This window comes from Muscardinus avellanarius (genome assembly GCF_963383645.1).
Source record: "Muscardinus avellanarius genome assembly, chromosome: 2".
Classification (NCBI taxonomy): domain Eukaryota; kingdom Metazoa; phylum Chordata; class Mammalia; order Rodentia; family Gliridae; genus Muscardinus; species Muscardinus avellanarius.
Window position 1 is genome coordinate 32718002 of NC_137787.1, and position 26244 is coordinate 32744245.

The following is a 26244-nucleotide window of genomic DNA, read 5'->3' on the forward strand; positions in this document are numbered from 1 at the left end:
GAGGCTTCTTCCTCGGGGTGGGCGGAGGTGGGCGGAGGTGGGTGGGATGTGCGCATCCCCATCTGCGTGTGCCTTGTGGGACCACTAGATTTAATGCAGGATTATGTTACCCCCATGGAGACGCTGAGCCCTGGAACACCGCCTACTAACAGGATTAGGGTTTCAGGATTTGAGACAGGAAAGCATCAGGGAGGAGAGGAGAGTACTGGGGCCAGAGCAGAGCTGGCCTGGGGGAAGAATGGGCTGGAAGGGAATGATGGAGAGAGAGACAGATATTCTATCTGGGCAGGATGGGCCCTTTATACCCGAAAAACCTCTTAATAGTGTTTGGAGGTGTGTGTGTGTGTGTGTGTGTGTGTGTGTGTGTGTGTGTGTGTGAGTGAACCTAGAGATATTCTGTCTTTGAGCTATACCCCCAGCCCTTTTAATCTTTTATTTTGAAACAGGGTCGTGCTAAGTTGCTGAGACTGGCCTTGAATCTGAGATTCTCCTGTCTCAGCCCCCAAGTACTGGGATTGGCACCACCATATCCAGCATGAAAATTTTTTAATTTTATTTTTTAAGGAGGTGCCTCTTGTGGGTACTGTAAGGAGGCAGACTTTCTGACTCTTGTGGTTCTTCCCAGTCAGGTGCCTCCTTCTAGGTTTTATTCCTAAATAAAGCTTGTCCTCTGCTATTGGGCCATGTTTTCTTTGCCCCCATATAACCCCAAACCTGTACTTCCATTCGCATAAGAGAGCCTTGGTCACAGGGCAGGAGGTCCCCCAAGCACATGCCTCTTCCCAGGGGAGTCTTGGCAAACCCCCAAAAGGGCAATGGTAAGGGCCAGGAATGTGAGGAGCCACTAGATGCGGCTGTCACTGCAAAGCTTATCTGGGGTTGGACAAGGAGAGAGTCCTCAGCCTAAGCAAAACCCAGCAACCCTCCATCCTCTCCCCCTTATGGGCTCTTTCCCAGCGGCTTCTGTACACAGCCCTGGCCTGGGCATGGGGAGCTCAGCCCCAGGCTGTCAGCTCTAGGGATGCTGGCCACAGCTCCTGGAGACGGTTCAGCACCCACGGGAATTGGGTGAAGCCGGCCACAGGAGCCTGATAGAGAAAAGGTTCAAGCATATGTATAATGACATTTTCCCTCGAGCTTTCTAAGTGCAGAGGCTAAAGGTCTGAGCTCATCCCATGGCAAATGGATAAGGGACAAACTTAATTACCCGGGGTGCTGGATTCATCTCGGTTATGAAGGCGGGGGTGGGGGCGGATCAACTGAGCGACTTGAACTTGGATAGGGCACCGGTCCTCTTCAGAGGACACATAACCATGCTAGAAAGGCAGCCACACCTGTGGCTTCTGAAGACTGATGCTCTTTATTAACCAGGCCTGAGAAACTGTCCATCTTTATACAACAACAAAAAATGGCCACCACAAATAAAGAATAAGGGTAAGTAAGGCATCTATCAGGAGGTAAAACAAACAACCCCCCAACCCCTTAATTATTAACTGGAGGCCTAGTTGCATCCCTACCAGAAGAATGAGGTAGGATGGATGACTTTTATCTGAGGCAGCTCAAGTGCAGGCCCATTAGAAGTTGGGAAAGGTCTGGATGGCTTATCGTGGTCCCTTCCAGGCTTCTGATTTTAAAAGAGGCAGATAATATCCCATGAGCACTGTTACTTTTTAAACTGACAACTTGCCTCTGTTCTAGAAGAGCTGTGTGGGTCTAATACATTGATTATATCTGCAGAGAGCCTTCCATCTGCAGATCTCCAGGGGCTCTGCCAACGATAACTGTGGTATCATTCCCCTTGGGTAGATGGAAACACAGGCATGGAACTGGGAAGAGAAATTTCCAGTGTCATACAGTCTCGTGACTCAGAACACGGGAAAGCAGATAGCATGTGATTCAAGCTCTTAGCCAACTGGTTTGGGGGCTTGGTTTTCTGACACTACTCTCCTCTTCCAAGTCTCTGATTTAAAAATGACTTGTTTTAATTTTGAAGATAAATATAGAACAGAGGGTATTTGAAGTTGGGGTGATTATTTGTTTTGAAGGGATGTGGCCAAATCAAACAAATAGCAACTTCTTTCATTCCCCATCCTCAGGATTCTGCTATGGAGCCCAACTCCACAACCCCAGCTATCCAAGCTCAATTTGCCTTCAGACCACCATGGGAACCCAGTCTCTCTAGAAACATGCACGCCTCTCAGCCCTGAGACTGACACCTATTAAGTCAATTTCCCTCTGGATCCAAGATGAGGAGCAGGGCCTGGGCCAGACTGTTGAGAGAACCACCTGGAAACCAAAGCACAGCGACCAGGAACCTTTCATGGGGACTCCACAGTTCTCCCGTCCCTGGGGCAAGTTGCTTAGTCTCTGAGATCTTTAATTCCACAGCCTGTGAAATACTGTGAAATTGTGAAGCAAGTAACTCCATGCCTGAAGGCCCCCTGAGCCCATGGAGGTCATCATTATGTTAATAGGATGCGTTCAGCACACTCCTGCTGTCCACTATGGGGTAATTCTGAACACTCGTGATCTCGTACCTTATCTCAGCACCCCCATCATTCTATCCTCAATCTGGTCATCAGGGCACATCAAATCTTTATTTTGTCCTCAAAAATTAATTTTCCCCCCCAGTAACACCAAGACTAAGAGCTCAGTAACCAGAGTTATGTCAACAAGGGAGATGCCCATGTTTATCAAATGAAGGAGAAGTGAAGACCAGGGCTTCTGCTTAGGCCTGTGAGGGCAAAGGCCTGTGTCCCGCTGTCCTGACACCAGTCAGTCATGGCTCCACTCCTCAGGCCCAGACTCACGGGATGAGACTCAGAGGAGAACAGGACCTCTACCAAGCCCACGTGCCTCTGATGTCTTCCCCTTTCTCTCCACGCACCTCTCCTGGCATGTGTGCACATAATTGTGCCTGTAATCACACACACATACACACACACACACACACACACACACACATACACAATAACCTTCCACTGGTATACTGAGAGCACAGTGTCTAGGTCTTGGATATTACTCATATTGCTGGTGAAACCAAAAGCAGTCATTTAGGCTGCGGATTCTGAAGAAATGTATGTGAAGCAATTTGTATAATCTAAGGGAGCACGTGGGTTTCATCAGGCAGACGAGCTCTCTGCCTTGTGGTTATGCCATAAATATGTATAAGAAGGGCCCGCCCTATGTGAAAATCATGGGTTCCATATTTATGGCATGTGGAATTGCATAAGGATTTGGGGATGTGCATGTGGCCTGAGTAACTGGGCTACACTTGCCAGAAGGTTCCCAATCACCGAGTAACCATGTGATGGACTTTTTTTCATAGGCAACCTCATGAACACCTCTTGGATGGAAAGAGACTAAGAAGAGTTTGCTCACTGGCTGCGGCACTGAAAAAGCATTCCTTAGTCTTCCTCTCCTGGCCGCAAGAAGAAAGGTCATTCCTCCATAGGCTTAAACCTCGCCCAGCAAATAATGTTTTGCAAGGACATAGCAAGCTACCCCCCACCACCTTGAACACTCATTAATCTTGTTTTTCTCTGATTTCCCCAATTCCCAAGTCTCTGATACGCTGCATTGGTGTTGACAGTGACCAGGGAATTGAAATTGAGTTTCCAAATTTCTGCCCCCAACGTCACAATTCCCTCTTGGCTCTGTGTGCTGGGAAGGCTTTTGCAAATCCTCCCCCCTGCCCTGCACCCCAGAGCCAAGCAGCCTGCTGCCTCCTTCTCTACTTGTATTTTGCCTTTGGTCCTGTTGTCTGAATTTCACTTTCAAGCCCACCACTTAGCACCAGTGAGCTTGGCACAGTGCCCGGCATGCAGAGGCCACAAAGAGAAACACGCAGTGGTAGTACCAGCAGGGACAGAACCTCTTCACCCTGGAGTCCCCTCCTCACCCCGCCTCCCCCTCATGGCATCAAATCAAACTGTGGCAGACTTGACAAATCTATTTGGCACATGGTTTACTCAACTATTTCAACCCCGACAGCCCGGAGAGCTGTGCGGACGCACCATGAACGACGCAGAATCTGCACAGTAAACACAGATACCTGGGGGAGATCTGCTCAAGATGCAGCAGCAAGGAGACCCTTGCCGGGGAGGCCTGGGAAGGCTGGCTGGCTGCTCAGCACAGGTGCGGGGGGGGGGGGGAGGAGCTGGGGAGTGGGGCACTGCCTAACTGGCCGGCTTTCCATTTTCCTGCCTCCTTCTAAATACCAGGAAGATACATTTCTAATAGGGAAAGGAAGGGCTTTTCCTTTGCCCTAACTCCTTTTATTTGGGAGACAAATTCTCTAAAACAAAAACAAAAAACCCTGTTACCTGTTGACTAGTGAGGAAAGAAATAACCAAGGGTGGGAAGAGGAGGCCAAAAAAATAAATCTATTCAGCATGGAAGTTGAGAAGGATGATTCCAAAGACCAGAAAACTAAATTCAGTTCTCAGGAATATCTTCCCTGCAGAATGAATAGCAGGGATAAAGGCTAGGAGGACAGCATTCTATCAAAATGTGCAGTGCTAAGGTATTTCCAAAAGCAGAGCTCCTACAAATGGTGTTTTAAATAGCATCCCGGTCCATCTGTGTGCTTTTAAAACCAGCTTATGCTACAGTATCCCTCTGGGCAATACTGCTTAGTCATTGAGCCTGGACAGGGAGCTGGTCAGGTGAGCCTCGGTCTTTTCCCCCAGGACGCAGCCCTACCCAGCGTTGGCCTTGGCCTCCTAGCCAAGCTTCGGGTTCTGCCAGTTTCTTACTACGAAGCTAGGTGGAAACAGAAGGCATGAGTGGAGAATAGGGTGGGATTCAGCCCCAGAAACCCAGCATCCAATGTGGATTCGGCTTGCTGTTCCCCACCATTCCCCACCGCCGTCTGGCAACTCTTTCTGAAACCAAGTCAATGGGAAATCAGACCCAGTGCCCATTTCAAGGTGGGGGTGTCTCTCCATTGCTAAGCATATCACTTTCCTAACTAGGGAAATGTGTGTGTGTGTGTGTGTGTGTGTGTGTGAGAGAGAGAGAGAGAGAGAGAGAGAGAGAGAGAGAGAGAGAGAGAGAGAGAATATGAATCTGTCCTGGGAAAATCTAGAAACCATGATTTTCACATGAATGCTGCCATGTTACTATGGCGATTTTAATTTTTTTTTTTTAAATATCAGCTCCTTTCAAAACTTGTGCTTCCTGAGCAAGACTGCCAACATTATAGTTCAGGATTTTTCTGGGTCCAAGACTTCCAGTAGTACCAGCAGCTGTAGAGTGAGCTGCCTGGGGGAAGTGACAGGGCTGAGGAGGTTCCCCTTTGGAAAAGCTCTCTGGTCACGTGTGCTTTACTTTGATCATTCACACCCCAACAAACCAGGGCCTGGTGGAACTGTAGTGTCCCCTCCTCATTCCCTTCCTGGGAAGGATGAAAGCTCCTGGGGATCCCCAGGTCTCCACCTTCCTGACCAGAGCATCAGCCAAGCCACAGTCTGCAGGGGCCACACCGCTGCCTGCACACCTGTCATACACCTGCTGTCCCCACCCAGGTGACACCATTTCTGATAAACCCTCCATATGCCAAATGTGCTGTACAAACCAGCATGCTGGTAGCTGCTGACCCAGAATGACATGTGTCTTAAGAAGGCTGAATGCCAGCCACTCACCCCTATGGGCAAGAAAAACCCCACCTTGCCCCTACGGACCCCATGACCGGGAGCTGCAGACACCGAAGGCACCAGCAGAGAGGATTCGATGCTCACTGCTAAGCATCATGGCCAGTTCAGATCCTGTGCCTGACAAACCGTATTTCTCCTCATTATTTATTGTCCTCTTTCTTCTCTGGGACATTGTGATCCCCTTTCAGGGTTTGTGTCCTTTCATTTGCAGACCTCAGTAACTCCTGAACTGCAGTTTCATGTGGTTTTGTGATTATTAACCCAGAGTGTGGATGGGGCTCAGGCCATAAGTGCTCAATGAATCCTGTGTGGGGACTTGGACGGGGACACATTTTCTCCTTCATTTGCAGTCAGAGAACATTCTGCAAGCTCGCTCTCTCTCTCTCTCTCTCTCTCTCTCTCTCTCTCTCTCTCTCCTGTGCAAGATGCAACACAGCCAGGCTGTCGGAGGGATGGTGTTTTCCAATCACTTTAGAATAAGAAAGAGTTTCAGAGCCAGCATGTCCCTCGTTTCCATCAATGATTTGAGTTCCATTTTAAAAAGCCCTTCTTCACTCTGTGGGGTCCACCAGAGGCTCCTCTTGTTTGTGTTGGATTTTGACTCCACCCCACCCTGGCTCCCCTCCAGCCTTGGAGGTTAGGGAAGTGGCTTTACCTTGTGGTTTTTTCCATGCCGGTACACCATCCAGTCTTCACCATTAGTGCTAACCTCCAGCTTGTAGGATTTGACATAGTAGCCATTCTGGGTTTCTCTGGAAATTGCTCCCTGTGTTGCAATGGCCGTGAGTATGGTTAGAAAGCGTAGGTCCACCTGGGGAAGAGAAGAGGAGGAGTAAGGGACCACCAATCATATCATGGGGCAAGGACACAACTGTCATACTTAGCTCACAACCGGGTCTGACATATTGGTAATTAGCATCAGTTTACAATTTCACCGGACAGTTAAACTCAACTTACTTGACACCAAATCAGACACCTTAAAAATATAATTTGAGCTTTTATTTTTTTTCAGATATGTATAGATAATATCCAGTTTTTCCTATTAAACATATAGAATGATGGCCCCCCTCCTTACTAAACTACGGCTTGCCTTGGATTGTGAAAGGAGGTGCTGTTGTAAAGGCGCAATGGATGGCTAAATCCGCTCTATTCCAATCCAGTTCGATTCGATTCAATCCAATCCACTTGGATAGCAAAATGCCCTGGTTGCAAAAGTCACAGCTTCTAGCTGTCTCCCTTCCCACACCCCCTGGCTCCATTGTGTCTTTAGCTGCTAAGGTCACTGGAGGGTCAAAGGGTATGCAGAGTCTGCCCAAGCAATTAGGCTGATGCACCAAGTCCTGACCTTTTGCTCTTCCAAGGGGACAGCAAACGCTTTGAAAGTACCTCCCCTTTCACAAATGGCAAACCCATTTGGAAATTATTGGATGTCGTTCCTTTGCCAGCCATGGTGTTTGTTTGTTTGTTTGTTTTGCGGTACTAGAAATTGGACCCAGGGGCATTCTACTTCTGAGCTACACCCATAGCCTTTTTTATATTTTGTTTGGAAACAGGATCTTGCTATGTTACCGAGAGTCTCGCTATGTTTCTATGTCCTTGAACCTGTGATCCTCTTGTCTCAGCTTCCCAAGTACTGGGATCACAGGTGTGTTTAACAGTCTGCGTGTGACTGAACTTTATCCCATGCACATTGATAACACCTGATTCACAAGCATTCATTATCTACTTAGCACATGCACACATTATGAAACATTTGAGAGAAGTGTGCGCCACTTTCTATGTGTGTGGGAAACAGGTGGATAGCAATGAGAGAAAGTATATGAGGACATCAAATTAGGAATAGAATCAATGGTTTGCCAATGATAAAGGAGAACTTTCTGGAAGCTTTGCAAGATGAAAGGAGTTTAGGAGAGACAGTGATGAATGGCCTTCGGGTGGTGCTGTTAGAACCTCCTGGGTTCCCTGGAGTTTTTAAGTGGTCTTTCTCGTTTTCCTGCTGTCTGTTCTGCAGTTTCCCTCTCAGAGCAGAGGTCGCCATGTCGCATCAGAGATAGGACAGGCTTGTCAATGGGTCACAAGGCTGTCTGTGTGTGTTATAAAAGCAGACATTGCTCTGGTACAAAGTTAGCAGCCAGCTCTTCCCCTCTTTACTTCTTCCCAGGGGATAAGAACTGGACCAGTCTGCAGTGCGAGAAGATTACTCAACATGAGCTGCAAGACTTGTTCAGAAAGAAAGCAAACAATAGTCTGAAAAGATGCTGCAGAGCATCTGGGCGACTCAAGTTTCGTTCCCCATCGTGACATTTCCCCATGTGTTCTTCTGATAGCTATGTGCAAAACCTTCCTGGCAGGGCTCCCTCCAAATAGCAAAGATCAGCAGAAGTTGCGATATTCAGCTCACACCCAACAAACCTGCCCTTAGGAAAATGCCCCCTCCCCCAGTCTCGGATCCCCTCCTGTGCCAAGAATAAGGAAGACCAGGAACCATTTATAGAATGTTCCGTGGATACAGACAGGGCAAGCAGCATCCTGGCCAAACGACTTCTCCCGGGCCCATTAATCTCCACAAGGAAAGGGTAGGGTCCTTCTTACTCATCAGTTTATCCCAGTACATAGCACCCTGCCTGGCACAGTCTTTTTGTGCCTGGTATATATATATTTGTTTGGATACATGAATGAATGAATGGAGTTCTCAAACATGCAATGTGTATTTTCTTTGTGCTCTATGTTTGTTGTAGCTGAAGGGCCACACCATTGCCCATCAACACACACTCACTCGGTACACCCCTGGGAATCTGAGTAAATACCTGGAGATACTCTTTGTTGGAATCCAAGTTGGGGGTCCAGCCATTGTCCTCACCATGGAGCCGGCTCTGTTGAGGAGTCCACCTCCCATCAGAGTAGGTAGAGGAAGCGCTAATCTGCTCATTGGCAATCCTGCCAGACTCCATCCCCAGCGGGACATTGCACTGAAAGTCTGGGGAAGGGAGACGGTCAAGGGCAGAGTCAGGTATCTCAGTCTCAAGCCCCCAGGGGGTCCCCCAAACACGGCTCCCTTCTAAGGGCAAGTCCTTGCAGGCACTCCCTCATCTTAAAGACTCTAATTATACACTCGCATTTTCAAAACAGCTATACCAAGTCACAGAGCTTGACGGCCCCTCTGGGTCTGAAAGAAACTAAATTGGACCTAAAAGAAATTAGGCTTTGGATAAATAAGAATCATCATACAAATTAAAAATACAATCTAAAACACAGGGACTGTTACTGCTGCAGGCTATGGATGCTCTCGGATGCCAGATGAGCCATTACTGCAATACAGGTAAATGTGAAATAGACTCGTGGCAATTTGGGTGGGCTGATCCATCCTGGGAAGCCTGCTTTATTAATAAACACCCAGGAGGCACCTTCACATCACTCGCTCTTTCTTTCTTTCTTTCACCCAACTGTCTCGTGAGTTCTGGCTCAGAAGACAGACTTTGCAAAACATAAATACCTGTCTTTGGGAGACCTCTTTATGAGCACATACATGTTATACTATGTTCCCTACACCACCTGTCTGAGCAAATAGATCCAGAATTCACTTCCTCCGGCCCTGTGCAATCAGTTAAATTACTGTTCTTCCCCTGGATGCCGCAGACACTGATCGATACTTGTGTATTCATGTGTTTGATAAAAACTAGCATATCTTTTCCAGGTATCAAACGTGTTCTTTTTAGCTCTGTGATTATACTGGCCATCTGTGGAACCTGCCACAATTTGCCAAACTGTTTCTTTGTCATGCGATCTTCAGGAGCTCTTTGGCAAAACAAGAAAAACAAAACTCAGAGCAGAATCCAGTGACTTTCCTGCAGGCCAGTTTGCCCCGTCTGGCGTGACATAGGGGTGAAATGTCTACAGCTGGGGTAGAAACTCCTCAGCTCTCATTATCCTTAAAGTGCTCCTTGCTTCCTTAAAGCGATCATTTAGGATTCTAAGTCGAAGTGGTCACACATCTGAAGCACACAGCCAAGAACTGCTGACTTAAAGCAAGAGCTCAAGGCCAGACACTGATGGCCCAGGCTGCAGGTCCCGAGACGGCTGGGGTTAGAGCACTAGTTTCCAATGCTTTGTACAGTGCTGAGCATAAAGTTCCCCAAACTCTAGTTCCTGGAAGTGTGAAGCAAAAGTTCAAGCAGCTTTATCATCCAGCCAGGGAAACTTTACCCAGGGACAGAAATGTTTAATGTCAAAATGCATATACTCAGAGAGAGGTTTCAAATGTCTTGGCTTTGTGGTAATGGCCTCTGTGGCTTGGAGAGGGAGGAAAAATGGCTCTCAATTCAAACATGTTGCACCCTTATTATCCTTACTATCCTCCTTTTCACTCAGAGGTGAGGGAACTGAGGTTCCAGATGGCCCCATGACTTTCCCTAGGAGCTATTTATTTATTTATTTATTTATGGTACTAGAAATGGAAACCAGAGCCTTCTATGGTAGCTCTGAGCTACACCCTCGACCTATTTTATATTTTGTTTGGAAACAGGGTCTCACTAAGTTGCTGAGAGCCTCACTAAGTACTGAGGCCGGCTCCAAATCTATGCGATCCTCCTGTTTCAGCAACTCTTTTTTTTTTTTTTTTTCCTTTTCAGTATTAGGGATTTAACCCAGGCACATTCTACCTCTGAGCTACAACCCCAGCCCCAGTTTTTATTCTTTATTTTATTTATTTATTTTTATTTTTGCGGTACTGGGGATGGAACCCAGGGGCATTCTATACCCTTAGCCCTATTTTTTAATTTATTTTGGAACAGGCTCTCACTGAGTTGCAAGGGGTCTTGCTAAGTAGCTGAGGCTGTCCTCGAACTGCGATCCTTTTGTCTCAGCCTCTCTAATGCTGGGATTACAAGCATGCACCACCACACCTGACTAGCAACTAAGTCTTAATACACTTAAAAAAAATAAATTAGCACCCAAATGGACATTGGTTCTTTTCTCATTAATCCCTGCCTGGCCAGAAGATACAGGTCCCATTCTTTGAATTCAGATGCCACTGCTAATTCTGTAGACTTCCCATCTCCCTTCACCTGTACCCTGGTACAGCCCTGAGGAGGACGGGGCAGAAGAGGTTCTCAAGCCGCCGACTCACTCTCTAGTGGCTCTTGGTGGACCAGGTAGTAACGTGCAGAGAAGCCGTCCTTGGCTACCGCCATGTCCGTGTGAAAGGTCAGGGAGAGGATCCCCGTGGATGAGCGGAGTTCAGAGGGTGTTTTGGTCCCACAGTACTTGCCAATCAGGGGGCCAACTGGACATGCAAGACAAAGAGAGGTTAGAGGAAAAGGCAAGTGAACTTGGCTTTCAGTACCTTCTCCCTTCCCACCATCGCGTGTCACTTAACCAAGCATTGCTTTGCATGCCTTGACATAAGAACCACGGAGTGTTTTAAGAACAATGTCTAATACTTTTCCTGCATGCTGAAAAGTGCTTTCATTGAGCTGTTTCATCCTGTTCTTAAAGCCCTGGGAGGTGGGCCAGAAAGGTATCATTATAATACCTGTTGTACGGAAAAATTGAGTTTCAGGGGGTCATGTGACGTTTCCTTTTTCATACTGCTAGGAAACAGAGCTGGGACTCAAAGCTTCGTTTCCTGACTAAATCTTATGCTTTTCTCAGGAGATAAAATAGCTCTTGCTTAGCCATCAGCCATCTCCCTTATATTGGAAAATACTTAGAATAACTATGAGAGTGAAATATTTATTTCCTGCCCACTACTGGCTATATCCAAGATCTATATCCGTCTTCAACTGAGATGTACAGGTTCTTCTTGGTATTGAGTGATATACCTTTTCAATATATATGACTACAGTAATAATAATAATAAGTTACAGTGATAATAATGATGATGATAGTGGCTAATATACAGCTAAGACACAGATAGGTTAAGTAACTTGCCCGGGTTTTACGGCAGAGCCAGGATTCAAGCTCAGTCAGCCTTGGGCTACAGTTTGATTTGGTTGTTAGGGTTGTGGACATTTTGTCTCTTTCTATCCTGACAAGTTGGTATGCAAAAAAAAAAAAAAAATCACGTATAGGTTTTACCACCCTTTCCCAAGTAGCTTCTCAGTCTCTTATCCTCTTCCAAAGAAAATATGTCTAAGAAAGTAGAGTGCCTTTCTGTAATTCCTGTAAACCATCCTTGGTAAAGGAGAAACTGAGAAAGTTCTGAGAGGTCACATAAGAACTCTGAGAGGCTCTGAAGTCTTCATTCTCCCTCCATCCCCAAAGCAATTAATAGGCAAAGGCCAAGTGACCAAGAAGTACCCTGCAGTGGCGACATCACTCACCGTGGGGAATGCCATCCCAGATGTCCAGCCAGTCATATTTGCAGTCTCCCTCTCCCACCTGCAGAGGGTCGTGCTCCAGGTCAAAGGTCAGGAACTGCAGGATGATCTCCATCTTGGGTTTGGCCAAGATGGTAAAGGTGCAGTCCAAGTTGTGTGGGTACTTCTCAGGAAATCCAGGGGACTCGATGGTCCCATTGGGGCTTGTGAAGTTTTTGGAACAATCTTCAGAGCCTGTGTGTCAAAGAAAACTGTAGTATTAAGAAGAAGAAGAAGAAGGCAGCTTTCTTTGCTCCCTCTGTTGCATGGGTTATTTAAATGTTTGGACCCAAATACCCCAACTCACGACATTTTTGTTTCTACTCGAGTATCCCTTAGAGCAACATACTGTTCCCATCCACATTTCAAGCCCTGGAGCCAGCCTCTCTTTAGCACAGATTGGGGAGGAGCAGGGGATGGTGCTGTATATTAGTGTAAGAGGAGCAATTGAGGATTTGAGGGCAGGGGGTAGAGACAAGAGAGAGTGTGTGTGTGTGTGTGTGTGTGTGTGAGAGAGAGAGAGAGAGAGAGAGAGAGAGAGAGAGAGAGAGAGAAAGAGAGAGAGAGTCTTAAAAAGAGGAACAGAGTCTTCTTTCTCAATTACTCAGCTGCTCACTCCAGAAATGTAAGTTATTTCAATCCTTAAGGAAGACTTGCTGGTTGCCAGCAGGGAAAACAATGTCACCCCTTATTTACTGCTGACCTCAACACTAGCCCCTATTGTACCACAGCCAACCAAGTGCCCCTTCTCCCTCCAAGATCCAAGGTGCCTCAGGGGAGGGGCAAAGGGGAGCTCGGGTCTCATTCATGTCATGACTACATTAAAACGAGCTGCTGTGTAGTGGTCAGACAATTAACAATCGACGTTTTTTAGCCGGTGGATCACAGTGGGGCATTGGGGATGTTAAAGGCCGCTCCAACAGCAAGTTTGGAAAAATGCAGCAGTGTATTGACATTTGGAAGGCTTCTGGTTCCTTCGTGGTGGGGATGGCCTTGTTTCTTTCCCCCAGCATTTGTGTCTGCTTTCTGGGGACCTCCGGAGGCATCCTGATTACATGCGGCGCACATCTGCAGCCTGGTGCAAGCCTGGACAGCGGCAGGCTGTCCCTAAGAGGATTACCGTGACCACCACGTCTCCTGATGCCTCTAGGTGGAGTCTTATTAACAGGGCCCTCAAGGTGCTGTAACCCCTCCACCATTTGTCAGGCCAGAAATACAGATGGAGCCTAGGAGCACAGAGACTCCGACCCATGCGTCCCTGGGTATACAATGAGCCAGAACTGTCCAAGTGAATGTGGGGGCTGTAAATGCTTAATGATTAGAATAGATTTCATATAGTAAGTGCAGATTTTAAAATAAGAAAAGGAAGCAGGATTTATGAGGAGGATAATAGACACTCTAGGCATGAAGAAGAAAAAAAAACACAGAAATACGCAATAAACCGGGTGTTTACTGGCAGAAAGTGTCCTTGGGGACCATACTGAAGTATATAACTATGTGATGTCAATACGTTGATCTTAGCCCGCAGCGATGTCTTTATCTGCGGCTCCTGTAGTGGGCCCTCTGCAAGTTTCTTTATTGATGATGGCTTTCTGGAAAGCTGCAAAAAGTCTGGCTTGGAAAAGGTGCCAAGCAAACAAGTGGGGGAGGGGGACCTGCGACTTTCTTCAGTCCAGACAGGACAGGAAATTCCCAAGTCCCCACTTATCCATCCATCACTCTTCCTTTCTCTCAGTGCTCTGCCTGGGCAGCGTGGGAACTGAGGACACAGAAGACAAGAGCCGACCTTCATGGGACCGTGGAAGCTCTAAGTGCCACATCTCAGAGGCTCTGCACTCCAATATCGGAGGCGGGATGGTGTCAGGCAGGCCCAGAGCTGGGAGTGGACAGCTAGACCTGGAGTGTGAGCTCGGGTGGCCTCCCCCAGACTTGTTTAGATTGGGTCTCCACTTCTGAAGGGCCTCCTGAATGGTTCCTGATGATGCCATGTGGCAAAGCCAAGCCGGCTGGCAGATCTTCAAGGGGCTAAGAGGAACTTTGAAAAGGTTAGGGTTTATGGCTACTCTGTAGCCTTCTTCTTATAGGCCACTTAGGGACACGGACATTAACTCTCTGTTCACAAGTTGCTTAAGCGCTAGAAAAGGCATCCTGACACCTTTCCTTAGAGTTGGTTCCATTGTCATTCCCATAGTAGGCATGAAGGCTCCTCACCCCCTTCAACTCCAGAGTGGATGTGTGGTGGAATGTTTCTTTGGTCCCTCTTATCTGTAGGGGACAAATGACTCCACAATGGATATCTAGTGAGTCCAAGACATGCCTGTAGAATGTGAGATTCTAATGCTCCAGTTTGTAGGGTCCTGATGTCCTGCATTCAACTACATGGAATTTTTCAACCTTAGGTACTTAAGGCCAAAAAGAAAAAAAAGTGCTATTATTATTATACATGGGTATAATCTTTGGGTTATTTTGAATGAAGTTGAAAACTTTTATCCAGTTTTATCTTTTTATGTAGAAAAATCAATCCTGCCTATTAAAATCATCCATTTACCCTTAATTGCACTAGGGTCAAATCATCAGAGAGGCAGACCAATATCTGATGTCTAGAAGAGGTTCTCAAAAAGGAGATGAGAGTTGAGCCTTGCACAAATCTGCCTAATCTAAGATCCCTTTCTGTGATGTGTTAAGAAGGATACAAGTTTTAAAAATGGCCCAGTCAAACAAATATTCAAGTCCACGAGATGCTCGGAGTGTCCATAGAAGCTGGAGGGTTTGAGCTGTACTACCTGGTTTCATAACAAAGGACTCTGGCATGAAAAATGCCCACCCCATGTTTCTCCACTGTAGATTTTATAATAACTTTGTAAGTGGAAAGATAATCTACACAAATAAAGATAATGAAAACTCAGTGGACTCCTCTGAAGCTGAATTTGACTTGACTCCAGAAGGAGAACCCAGGTCTTTAATTCAGGTGTGGGGTAGGAGGCATTCCTGGTTTCTTCTATCTATACATGACCCCAGAGATTTCAGTCTCAGAAATATCACTGAGCAGCAGGGAAGAAAACCTTATTTTACACTTTGGTCAAAGGAGTATCAGAAAGCAAAACCAAAAACACCTCCTGCAAACCTTCGATTCTCCTGCCTCAACCTCCCAAGTGCTGGGATTATAAGCAATGCACCACCATGCCTGGTGCTATTTAATTATTTTAAATATTTATTATTTATTTAAATTATTATTTAATTATTTAATTATTTAAAAATTCCTTTCTCTATTTTTTTTTTTTTTTTGGTGGTACTGGGGTTCCTGGAAGCCCTTCTACCTCCGGGCTACACTCCCAGACCTATTTTTTATATTTTTTTTGTTTGGATACAGGGTCTCTTAAGCCAGCACGGCTGGCTTCGAACCTGCACAATCCTCCTGTCTCCGCCTCCCAAGCGCGGGGATTATAAGCGTGCGCCACCACGCCCGGCTCCTTTCTCTATTCTGCTCGGGACTTGGTGACTTGAGATCTTTTAAGTTTGTGAGTGTTTTTGGCTTGCCCTTTCATTGCTGGATGGTCTGGTAGTATATAAAACTTTTATACTTTATTTAGGGAGGACATAATCCTTCCATTCCATCGCTGTAATTCATCTATCCCCACATCGTGGCCTTAGGTCCCTCGGTATATTTCCACAGTTGAGCCTCTCCAAAGAGAGGCGTCCAGAGCCCTCTGTGTGGCTATGGCTATTTGCGTATCTGTGTTTACAGTTTCCCCTGTCTTTCGTTTCATGAATCAGACGAGCAAACATAGCTGTGTTTGTTTGGATTTCTTCAGCATGTCCACCCATTTCTTTCATGTGCTGTGGATGACCTAAACTGTGTGTATTTTCTCTCAGGACTGCAACCGTGGAAAGCTGGGTATAAGATGTGGCACCCGGAAGAACAGACATCTCTCTAGATGTGTCTGTTTTGAATTTTGTACCCTCACACATGGACACAGGTCACTCTTGCAGGTGGGCGCGGTGGCAGGTACGAGTGGCCCCGAGGAGGCTTCTGGGCTCTGCTCTGCTTTCTCACATTCCCAGAAGCGTGCAGATTGGCAGTGCTGTTACTCGCTGCGGCAGCTTCTTCTAGAAGCAATCCCAGTCCTGAGAGCAGGCTGGCCCCTCGCTCCAGGCCTGCGCTGCCTACCTTCCTTGGCCAGCATCCCTGTTTCTAGGCGGGTTACAGTGGTACTGCCTCCTTTCAGATTCTACTTCAGCGAGCCATCCAAACAGCAGTGCTGAATTATGATACCCTCTTGTGAGCTTTATCTTTTAATATCCTCCCTTCAAGTTTGCATGATGGATAGGGTTAACATTCCCTTCTTCTGTGGCTTTCTGGAGAATGTGGCACCATGCCTTGTGGAGGATTGCAGTGGGAGGCTTGAGACCAGAGATGGGCTTTAATGGCCCTGCTCACCCTTGTTCTGACTCCGCTTGGCCAGCTCCCCGGAAGATCTTGCTTGGGCTGTTTTCCTTCCATGGTCAGTACAGTGGAACCTCGCAGCAGCTTTAACTCCAAGAGCCTTGCTCTCTGATGGATTCAGAGAGCCCTCGACTCTGCTCTCATTTTGGTAACCATGCCATTAACTGTACCTTCGCTTTAACACCTGCTCATATGACGGCTTTTCTTCCAGTTTGCAAATTTACCCAGCAACAATGACTGTGCATCTGCTATGCGCTAAGGGTTTACGCGCCCGAATCTTCCACTAGAAGAAGGTGAACACCGTGTGTGTGTGTGTGTGTGTGTGTGTGTGTGTGTGTTTGTGTGTGTGTGTGGTACTGGAGAATGAACATTGGGGTGCTCTACCACTGACCTACACCCCCAACTCTTATTATTTTCTTTTGAGAAGGCTGGTCTGGAACTTGTGATCTTCTGGTCTTAAGAAGAGCCTGTTTTATTCCTTTTATCTTCTCATCCATCAGTGTGGTGGCATTGATATGAATCCTGCACAGGCCCCAAGGGGATGTAGATTAGCCCTTCAAGGACTTCCCACCTGAACTTGACCCTCAGAACATCAGCTCCTGTGACTTCGTTGCAGCCAGAAGCATGAAAATCCATGGCAGATGGACTATCTTAGGACCAGTACCCAGAGACAGCCCAGCTCCCACTCTGGTACAACACAGTTCCACTGACCCCACCCCTTCATCTGATTCCCCCATCTCAAGCAGACAAATCTGACAAATATTTAGACAGAGTGGTTATAAAAAGTGCTTTCAGCAACTACCACTTCCTTTCTAGAACTGTTTAATGAAAAAGAAAATATATATGAATAGTTCCCCTCACACTGAACTCAACAGGCGCCGGTCCTGGGCCTCTCGATGACAGGGTTGACAGCTTCCCCTTGAACCAGACTTTGTTCACGGGTTGTAAAACGTAGACTGCTGAAGTGAGGAGACACTAGAAGATGGGGTGGGGACCTCTGAGGTCGGGGCGGGGAGGACATGCCTGTCTTATTCTTGAGATGGTGAGCACTGCACATCAGGGACCAGAATGGACTACCTGGAGAGGGGCTTGGGGACACTAGGGCAGCATCCTGTGTCCTCCATGGTCGACAATGAGCACTGGTCCATATTCTTAGGGTACAAAGGAACTATATAATGTTGGAACAGCACTGTTTTCTGATTCTTTTTCTGCTTTTTAAAATTGCTTTCCAGAGTGTCTGCTTCACTGGTGTATGGGATGTTGGGGTCCACTGGGTAGAGACAGTGAAGTGGGTTGTTAAGGCCAGGTATGCTGGTGTAAGCCTGTAATCCAAGCACTTGGGAGGCTGAGACAGGAGGATCAGAGGGTTGAGGATAGCCTTAGCAACTTAGCAAGACTCTCAACAACATGACAAGACCCTGTTTAAAAAATAAACAAATGTACAAAAAGGGCTGGGCGTGTAGTTTGGAGGTGGGACGCCCCTGTGTTCAATCCTCAGTACCATGGGGGTAGGGGGGGGACATTGCTAAGGGGAATTTTTAGGAGTTGTATTCTAATTTGAAAGCTATAGCATAACCCCACTTGGGGTGGGGGTCATGGTGAGGTCTTTAGAGACTCTAAACAATGAAAAGATTATGTCTTCCAGCCCCATGTAATTCCAAATAAAGGCAACATTAAACCATGAAGTAATTGGGAGGAAGTTCAATCAAGTTTTGCTTTTTCCCATGAAGATTAGTTTGATTTTAAAAACACAAAAGTCAGATGCTTTCAAAATGCATTTAGTGCACCCCCCCATGCTTGCTCTGCCCCCACCCCCCAAGTTCAATGACAACCTGACCTGGCTCTTCATCTCCAGGCACCTCCAGGTGCATCTCTGTCACCATGGTTTCACCACCCACAGGGCTACAGCCCCCGAGGGGTCTCCGCTCCCCTAAGATGCCCATCTCTGGCCTCCACCTGGACCACACTGACCTGTCTTGAAGATCTCATAGCGTAGGGAGAAGCCTGCCCCCTGCCGGGCGTAGTCAGATGTGAACTTGATGTAGAGCATGGACCCCGAGGAGATGATAGTGGGCGGAGCGATGTTCCCACAGTGCTTGCCCAGGAGGTCTGCAGACTCACTGTCCCCGTCCCGAATCTCAATGAAGTCATACCTAGGACAAAGGGACACACAAGAAAGCATCAGTTGTCTCCCTCTAGCTCTCCCCATCCATTGTCCATTTAGAGACATTCAGGTGTTTCAGGATGATAAACAAAAGACACTGAGGCTTGCGTGTGTAGCCAGGCGCACACAGACACAGGAAGTTGAACTGCTTTGTTAAAGCCACACAGTGAATAAACGCATGGACATGGGCGGGAGGCCTTATCTCTTGCTTGCATAAGAGCAATAGCATAATTCTATCAAGGATCTCAAAGCAAACAGTGTTTTCTTCCTTCAGTAGCTCCATTTTTATTTTCATTACAATCTCTCTGAATCTTAGCTTCTCCTTTGCTCTGTGTCATTGCAAGTGACTTAACCCCTTTGAGAACCAACATCTTCATCTATAAGACGAGGAGAAAAAGATCCACTCCAGAAGGTTGGGATAAGGATAGAATGGAAAAAAGTACACGCAAGGGGCCAGGCACCCTGGAGCACATTGCGGGTGTTTCAGAGGTATTTATTTTCTGGTATCTCTCTGACCTGTTTCAATTCTCTCCTGGGCCATCACCTCCTCTCTTTAACTGAGAGATGGCTCCTTATCTGCAGACTACCTCCCTCCCTGAGATAACTCTTCAGAAGTTCACATCAGGACTGTCTAGTCAACAACCGTTTTAAAAGGGACTCAGCATCATTTTGAATAAGGCAATAAAAACCTTTTTTCAAATGCAGAGGCTGAATCCCCGGGGACTAATGTCTACAGCATACAAGCATTAGTCTTAGCAAAGGGTGGAGCGGGCTGCCTCCCCTAACTGAGGCCTGCAGTCAGAGTTAAACTGGCCAGGGTGAGGGAAAGACACTCAAAGACCCCCTTGGCCAGGTCCATGGCCGGTGCAACAGAATGTCATGTGTCAGCCTGGTGTGGTTCTGGCAGTCTTCCCTGGGCCCTGCCTCGGCTCCTTCCTAGGCTCCCAGTTAGCACCTTTGTGACAACTGCTAAAGTTGAGAACTTTCTTCCCACCAGCTCCCTTCAAATTGCTGGCCACTGTACTATTATTACTAAAAACCATCCATCTCCCTTTCCCTCCCTCCCTCCCTCCCTCTCTATTTATTTTGCATCAACCTATTAGAACAACACATAAGAAATCTCTTCCTTTGGGGCTGAGGGAGGGGCTGGGAGTGTGACCCTCCCTGGGATGTGCCTGCAAGCTCCTGTCTCCACATAAGGAAGCAGGGAGCTGTGGTGTGCAGAAGTGGCTGGCAAGAGCAGGAGAAGCCTGAGGCCTCCCCGAAGCCCCCGGGAGCCATATTTCAGATTGCCCAGCCACTTCCAAATAAATAGGCCTGTGAAGGAAGAATAAGGAGTGGACCGGCAGTTCATTCTTAGAGTCCAGAGGGCTGGGCCTTGCAGCCTGAAGGATGGCGGAGGCGGTTTGAGTCTGCAGAGGTGAAGAGGGCTGTTTTCTCTTCTTGGAAGCTCCACAGGGGTGGGCGGAGTGAGCAGTCTCCTGGGTTGAGGGAATGTGTGCTGGTGGGAGATGGGGCTGACTTTAAAAGCAGGCTTCCTCACTTCCAAAACAAAAGTGAAAAGGGGCTCAATTGGTTCTCAAGGCAAAACCCCCAGACCTTCTGAAAAACTCTCGCTTGCTGTTTCTACACTGGGCTAAAACACTGCCCCACAGTCCTCGCCTCTGAGCAGTGAGATGGCCCAGTAGTGTGCAAAGGCCGAGCAGCCCTGCCACCTGCATTCCTCAACCAGGTGTCCCAAGTGCACCTGGAGGAGGGAGGGCTGGGCCTCAGGTGCAAGAGGCCCCGTCCTGGAAGTGGACAGGGCTGGGTTTGGTTTCCAGCTTGACCGCTTTTTAGCTGGGTGCCCTCAGGCAGGTTAGTGAATCTTTCTAAGCCTGAGAGATAGGAACAATAAGAGTAAAATAGAGGTATTAGGACATTTCTCCTAAGGTTGTTGTGAAATTTAAATGACCGAATCTAATCTATATAAAGGGCTACTACATTGTCTGGTGCTCATTGTGTGCTAGGGAAAGTTAATTGTGGCTTATTGTATTCTCACCCCCATTTCAGAGGCAAGGAAGTTGAGCCCTAGAGCAGAAGTCACTTGCCCTAAGAAAGTCAGCAAATGAGTAGAGGTACAGTATAAGCAAATCTGTTCAAACATCTTGGAAGGCACTCTTGGCAAAATGTTACAAAAGATAATGTGTGTGTAGCCTTTAACCCAGCAGTTCTTTTGCTAGACAATTTTCCTAAGAAAATAATCAGACAATTGTGCAAAGATGCATGTGTCTTTGTGCACACATTTTTAAATGAGCGTATGAAAATTGAGAAGATACTTTGTTTATAAATAGCATCATCTCAAAATGGCCAACCATCCAGAATGAGTGAATCAATTTTGTTATATTTGTAAAATGAAATATTCTGCTGCTATAGTAAACAGTACTGCAGGTGTAGTTTTTTTTTTCTAGAAAAATGTTCATGACAAACTGTTAAGTCAAAAAAGGTAGAAAATGGTATATATTTTTGCACATATCCATATAGATCCATATATGTATATCCTTGCATAAACATATAGAAAAAATGGAAAGACTATATACTAAAATATTAATAGTAATGAGATACATAGGGGTGAGGTAATTGGCAATTTTTATTTTCTTCTTTGTTCTCTTCTATTACTTGAATTGTTTATTATAAGCCAACATTTCCTTAGTAAGCTAAAAAACAAAAAACAAAATTGCTTCCATTAAGGTTTTTGTTTATTTTGTTTTGGGTACTAAAAATTAAACCCAGAAATATTCTACCTCTGAGATACATTGAGATGCATCCCAGCCCTTTATTTAAAGGTTTTTTTTTTTAAACAAAATTTTTAAGTTACTGAGGGCCTCACTAAATGGCAAAGCTGTCTTTGAATCTCTGATCCTCTAATCTCAGCCTCCTAAGAACTGAGATTATAGGCACAAGCCACCACACCTGGCTCCATTGAGTATTTTTTCAAGTTGAAGAGCTGAGAAAAATAAGCTCATAGGATGTAGCAGAAAGAGTAAATTCTTCATCGCCATCATCATCCATCCCACAGAACCGGAGCGAGGACCAAAGTATGTCTGAATACCTAGGCTAGAGTTGGGGACATGGGCCCACACTCAGTAAAGAGGTTTAAACCCATTTTACCTAGTCCTCGTGTTGCCAATTTCTCTGCGAGGGACAGAGAGGCCCTGCCATCCCACTGGATTTTGTCTCCATGACTAATGGTCCCTGGAGTCACTGAGGGAATTGTTGGAATCGGCCCCATGGCAGGGCTACTCAACAAAGACCATCGCTATGAAATTGCCTTAATGTGGAGAACAACAAATACTCTTCTATAACCTCACCCACGTAGAGCTGGTTAAAAGACCCCTCTGATGAGCCCTTCTGTGAAGCCCATAATCATCCAATTCCTTGAACTTATTAGAAAAACTGGGTTTTCCCATCAGGTTTGCTTGAGGACAAAGCACCCCAGGGTTACAGTTTGGCAGCTGAAGCCCGCTCTCCTTCCTGCGTCCCGGTTCTGCCCCATGGACAAGCCCACTTGACCCACAGTCCTTCACCTGGCTTTTTGTCTAAAGGGCACCCTCCGCATGGCCTGCTGACTTCATACAGACTGTCTCATTTACCTCCTGTGTGACTGACTCCTTGGAAGGAATTTTTTATGATTAGGGATTTGCTACAGCTGGAGTAAATCTCCTTAGAAATGTCCACATTGTTGTCAGTTTTGTTTGTGAAGGGCTCTGCAGAAACTGAGTTAGGAAGCGCGGGTTTGTATCCAGCCTTGAATCTCCGGTGTTGGTTTGAAGGAATCAGGGGGTGCCGACCTCGTGCTCCCCCAAGGACAGCCAAGGAGGTTCACTTGAAAAGCTGCTTCTCTTACCATATTACTCATTTTCTGGAAGGCAGTCTAAACCAGCTAACAGGCATATTAACTAGTGTTTGCCTTTCATTATTCATAATCTCTCTCAAATGAAAAAATTCCTTTCAAAGCTTTAACACTACCTCTTATTATTGTGTTTATTTCTTTTTCTCTGAGCTGAAGTAGCCATCCCTGCTCCCGGTTCTTCTCTCTACAATGCTTTCCCCGGCGCCTTCTGGTGTTTCTCCACCCCGATTCTGACATCTGCCTGTGGAGCCTGTGTCTAGAGGATGCATTCTCTACTTCCTTTCTCAGCTTCAAAAGTCTTAATTTTTTCTCCCCAAACCCAGGTTTGGGATGTGGGGCTCTTGATGGTAGAATTAATTGGAATAGTCCACGAGAGATAGAAGAAAAAGCAACAATCTCATCTCTTCCGCTCATCACTGGGCAAACATGCAAAGAGGCTTTCTACTGCCCATAACTTGATCTACACTCCCGCTTCCCAGCAAGATGCTGGAGGCAGAAAGAGTCTCCAAGCCTGGGCCCTGCTCTCCCATCAAGAGAATGTCTGGTCAGGATCTATTTTTATAGATGCAAGGGGGCTTCCATATCACAGACAGAAGTACTTAGAATGCTACAGCCCCTTTGTGGGATTGCGATCTACGCTTAGAACACCTGTGCCCAAGTCCTAAACGCATAACCTTTGACAACCAGGGGATGCCTCCTTTCATACTTCTTGTCTCGAGAATATTTACGACATAATATAAATGGCAAGGTCTTTCCTCTGCCTGCAATATTCTCTCTCTCTCTCTCTCTCTCTCTCTCTCTCTCTCTCTCTCTCTCTCTCTCTCCTTTTAGTTATCTATTTACTTTTTTGGTACTAGGGATTGAACCCAGGGACATTCTACCTCTGAGCTACACCCCTAGATCTTTTTATTTTGAAACAAGTTCTTGCTAAGTTGTTGAAGGTGTCATTAAATTGTTGAGGCTGGCCTCAAACCTATGATCCTTCTGTTTTGGCCTGGGATTACAGACATGTGCCACCATAGTTGGCTGGCCTGAGATACTTTTTGTTAGCATTGTCCGTGGCTGGCATGCCCTGTTTCAGATGCATACCCTTCTTTTGTATCTCATATCCTCTTAGAAAAGTATTGCCAACGTGCTTATATACTTGTCAACAGATGTGCCTATCTCCTGCATTGTTCTGCTCAGATAGTAAGCATCACAGGCAGGGACTCTCTCTTTTCACTGCTGAATTTATGATACTCACTTGGTACCTGGCACAAAGGAGGGATCCATGACCAGATGACCTGGGGCCTCGCACTTGGTGCCCCGCGCTGGGAAGATGGGTGCTACGACAGGGCTTCCAAAGGATTTGATGGGTTGGTCTGTGTTGTCCCCCCCCGCCTTGTGTCCCACCACATCCACTGAGCTATTCTGGTTGCATCTGCAAACCAAAATGTTTCCTCTTGACACAAAAACACAAACTCTCACATTTTGTGGGGAAGAAGCCTCTCAAATCAGGCTGACAGCATTTTCACTATTAGCGGCAAACAAATCAACTATAATTAAAATGCTGTCACAGTGATTTGAGATTTTTCTCACACTTTCAAAGTTCCATATTTCATGAGTAGATTATCCAGGCCAGAGCATTTGCTACCCCCTGGAGTGCCTTTCTTCCAGGAAGCTCAAAGACAGCTATGAACACTGTCTTATTAATCCTTACATTAAAACCTGCGAGGAAAATCGGAGGAAAAAGCCAAGGCTGTCTTGCACAACTTCTCTGAGAAGCCGCCTGCAACCTGATGGGCTGTGGGGTGATCTGCACAGTGCTGAAGCCGCAGCCAGGCCACCTGCTGCTCGGGATCAGTCTGGACGGGCGCCTGGCCATTTATGGAGAAATCTGCCGTCAGGTCACATTTTTTAAGAAGTGAATCTCATTTTCTTAGATTTCCCCTTTTCATTGGGATCACTCACTTAATAAGCTAGTGCATCAAGAGAAAGTGATTGCATTTAATTGAGCATGTACTACAGGCCAGGCCCACAGGTTAGATGTTATTACTTTGTTTAATCCTCATTTACTACGTGCCAGGCCCTGCAATGATGACCATTCATTTCCAGATGCAGAGACTGAGACTCAGAGAGATTAATTGACCTGCCCAAGGTCATAGGATGATGAAAGGTCAGAGGCAGAGCTGAGCATCCTTACTAGAGACGCAAAGACCTCCTCTCCCTCCCTTTGCCTTATGGTTGAATGACAGCAATGGAAAGGCTGGATCGCCACAGCGTCAGAACATCGGCAGGTACCAGGTGGAAACGAATCTTTGGTCTCAGGTTTCCACCAAATGGGCATAAGGTATGAAAGGGACTTAACCAAATCTTGCTCTTTTTTATTTAGTCATCCTAACGAAACAAAGCCTGCAGGATGTGCCAAAATTAAAAGACAAATTGCCAAAGGGAGCAGTGAGCAGATTTGAAATTCATGGTTTCAAGCTACGCCCAGTAGAACTCCAGCTTGTAAGTGTTCAGATGGGATAACATATTAATTTTTCTAAGTGTGGTATTTTTATAAGCGTGTATACACCCGTATGGGAACATATGGCCCATGGAGCGAGAAAATAGGATCCTGTATATTTATAAGCTCTGAAAGTATCATCCACATATTCTAAAGTCCACAGATTTCCAGCAGGGTCCATACAGGAGCTGCAGTGGGTTGGGGAACCCCTGGAATCACATGCTGGAATTTTGTGTTTTCACACATGGGGAAGGGGCCTATGACAGGAAGCCCTTGAAAGGACTGCCACATGAAAATCCATCAGTCGGCGAGGCTGTGGAGCAGCAGCAAAGCTTTTGTGGATGGACTCAGCTAGTGTCTGGCACCTGCTAGGGGCGTGGCTATAGGCAAGGTACCCACCCTCTCTGTATCTTTATCTAGAAAATGGAAATAGGAACAGCTCCCACCTTTGGGGATTGTAGGAAGATGGCAAAGGCGCACCCCAGCCCAGCACAACACCAGCTGCCTGAGAAAGCACCTGAGAGGCACCGGCTATTTTTATCATTATCACTGCACAACAAAACAGGACGGTGGGTTTGGGGAAGAGGAGAGTTGCATACACATGGTGCCCTAGAAACCAGACAGGAGCAGATGGAAGCAAAAGCCGCAGTTACAGTCTTAATGCTCCCAAACCTGGGGCTGGGGCTCTCCAAATCTAGCCACGGGGCTTCAGTCACTTGAGTTTTTGTGAATTTTGTGGTTCTGATCCCAGGCTCGGAAACCAGATTGCCAGGTTGGGTTCAAAACCCCCTCTTCTTGCCAAGTATAATGGTGTATGCTTGCAATCCCACTACCTGGGAGGCTGAGATGAGAGGACTACGGGTTTGAGGCCAGCCTCAGCAACTTAATGAGACCCTCAACAACTTAGCAAGAATCTGTTTCAAAATAAAAATGGTCTGGGGGTGCAGCTCAGAGGTAGAATGCTCCTGGGTCCAAATCTCTAGTCCTAACAAAAAGAAAAAAAAGAAAGAAAGAAAAAGAACAAAATCTAAAAGAAGCCCTCTTCCTCACTTGTGAGGCCTTTCTTCAGGTTGGTGAGCTGGCCGGCGAGCTGGAAGTTGGGCAGAGCAGAGTGGTGGGCGCGGAGTAAGTGCTCTATGAGCAGATGCTGTTGTTGCTATTATTATTATCATGATTGACCCAACTCCAAGACCTCCAACACTTCTACAACTCTACTTATCAGCACTGGTGCCACCGCCTTTCA

The 26244-nt window shown here is 46.6% G+C and overlaps 1 protein-coding gene across 6 annotated transcripts in view; it reads right to left on the bottom strand.

Annotated features, from left to right (window-relative positions):
• Window positions 1-26244, bottom strand: part of NRP2 (neuropilin 2) — a gene marked incomplete at both ends in the record, with an annotated part of 114945 nt that overhangs the window by 61776 nt on the left and 26925 nt on the right. For all 6 annotated transcript variants that reach the window (XM_080688970.1, XM_080688968.1, XM_080688969.1 and 3 more), the window contains 5 exons: window positions 6313-6468; window positions 8465-8634; window positions 10783-10938; window positions 11978-12208; window positions 18429-18610. In XM_080688970.1, coding sequence (XP_080545096.1) covers window positions 6313-6468; window positions 8465-8634; window positions 10783-10938; window positions 11978-12208; window positions 18429-18610 — 895 coding nt within the window. The remainder of the gene's footprint in view (window positions 1-6312; window positions 6469-8464; window positions 8635-10782; window positions 10939-11977; window positions 12209-18428; window positions 18611-26244) is intronic.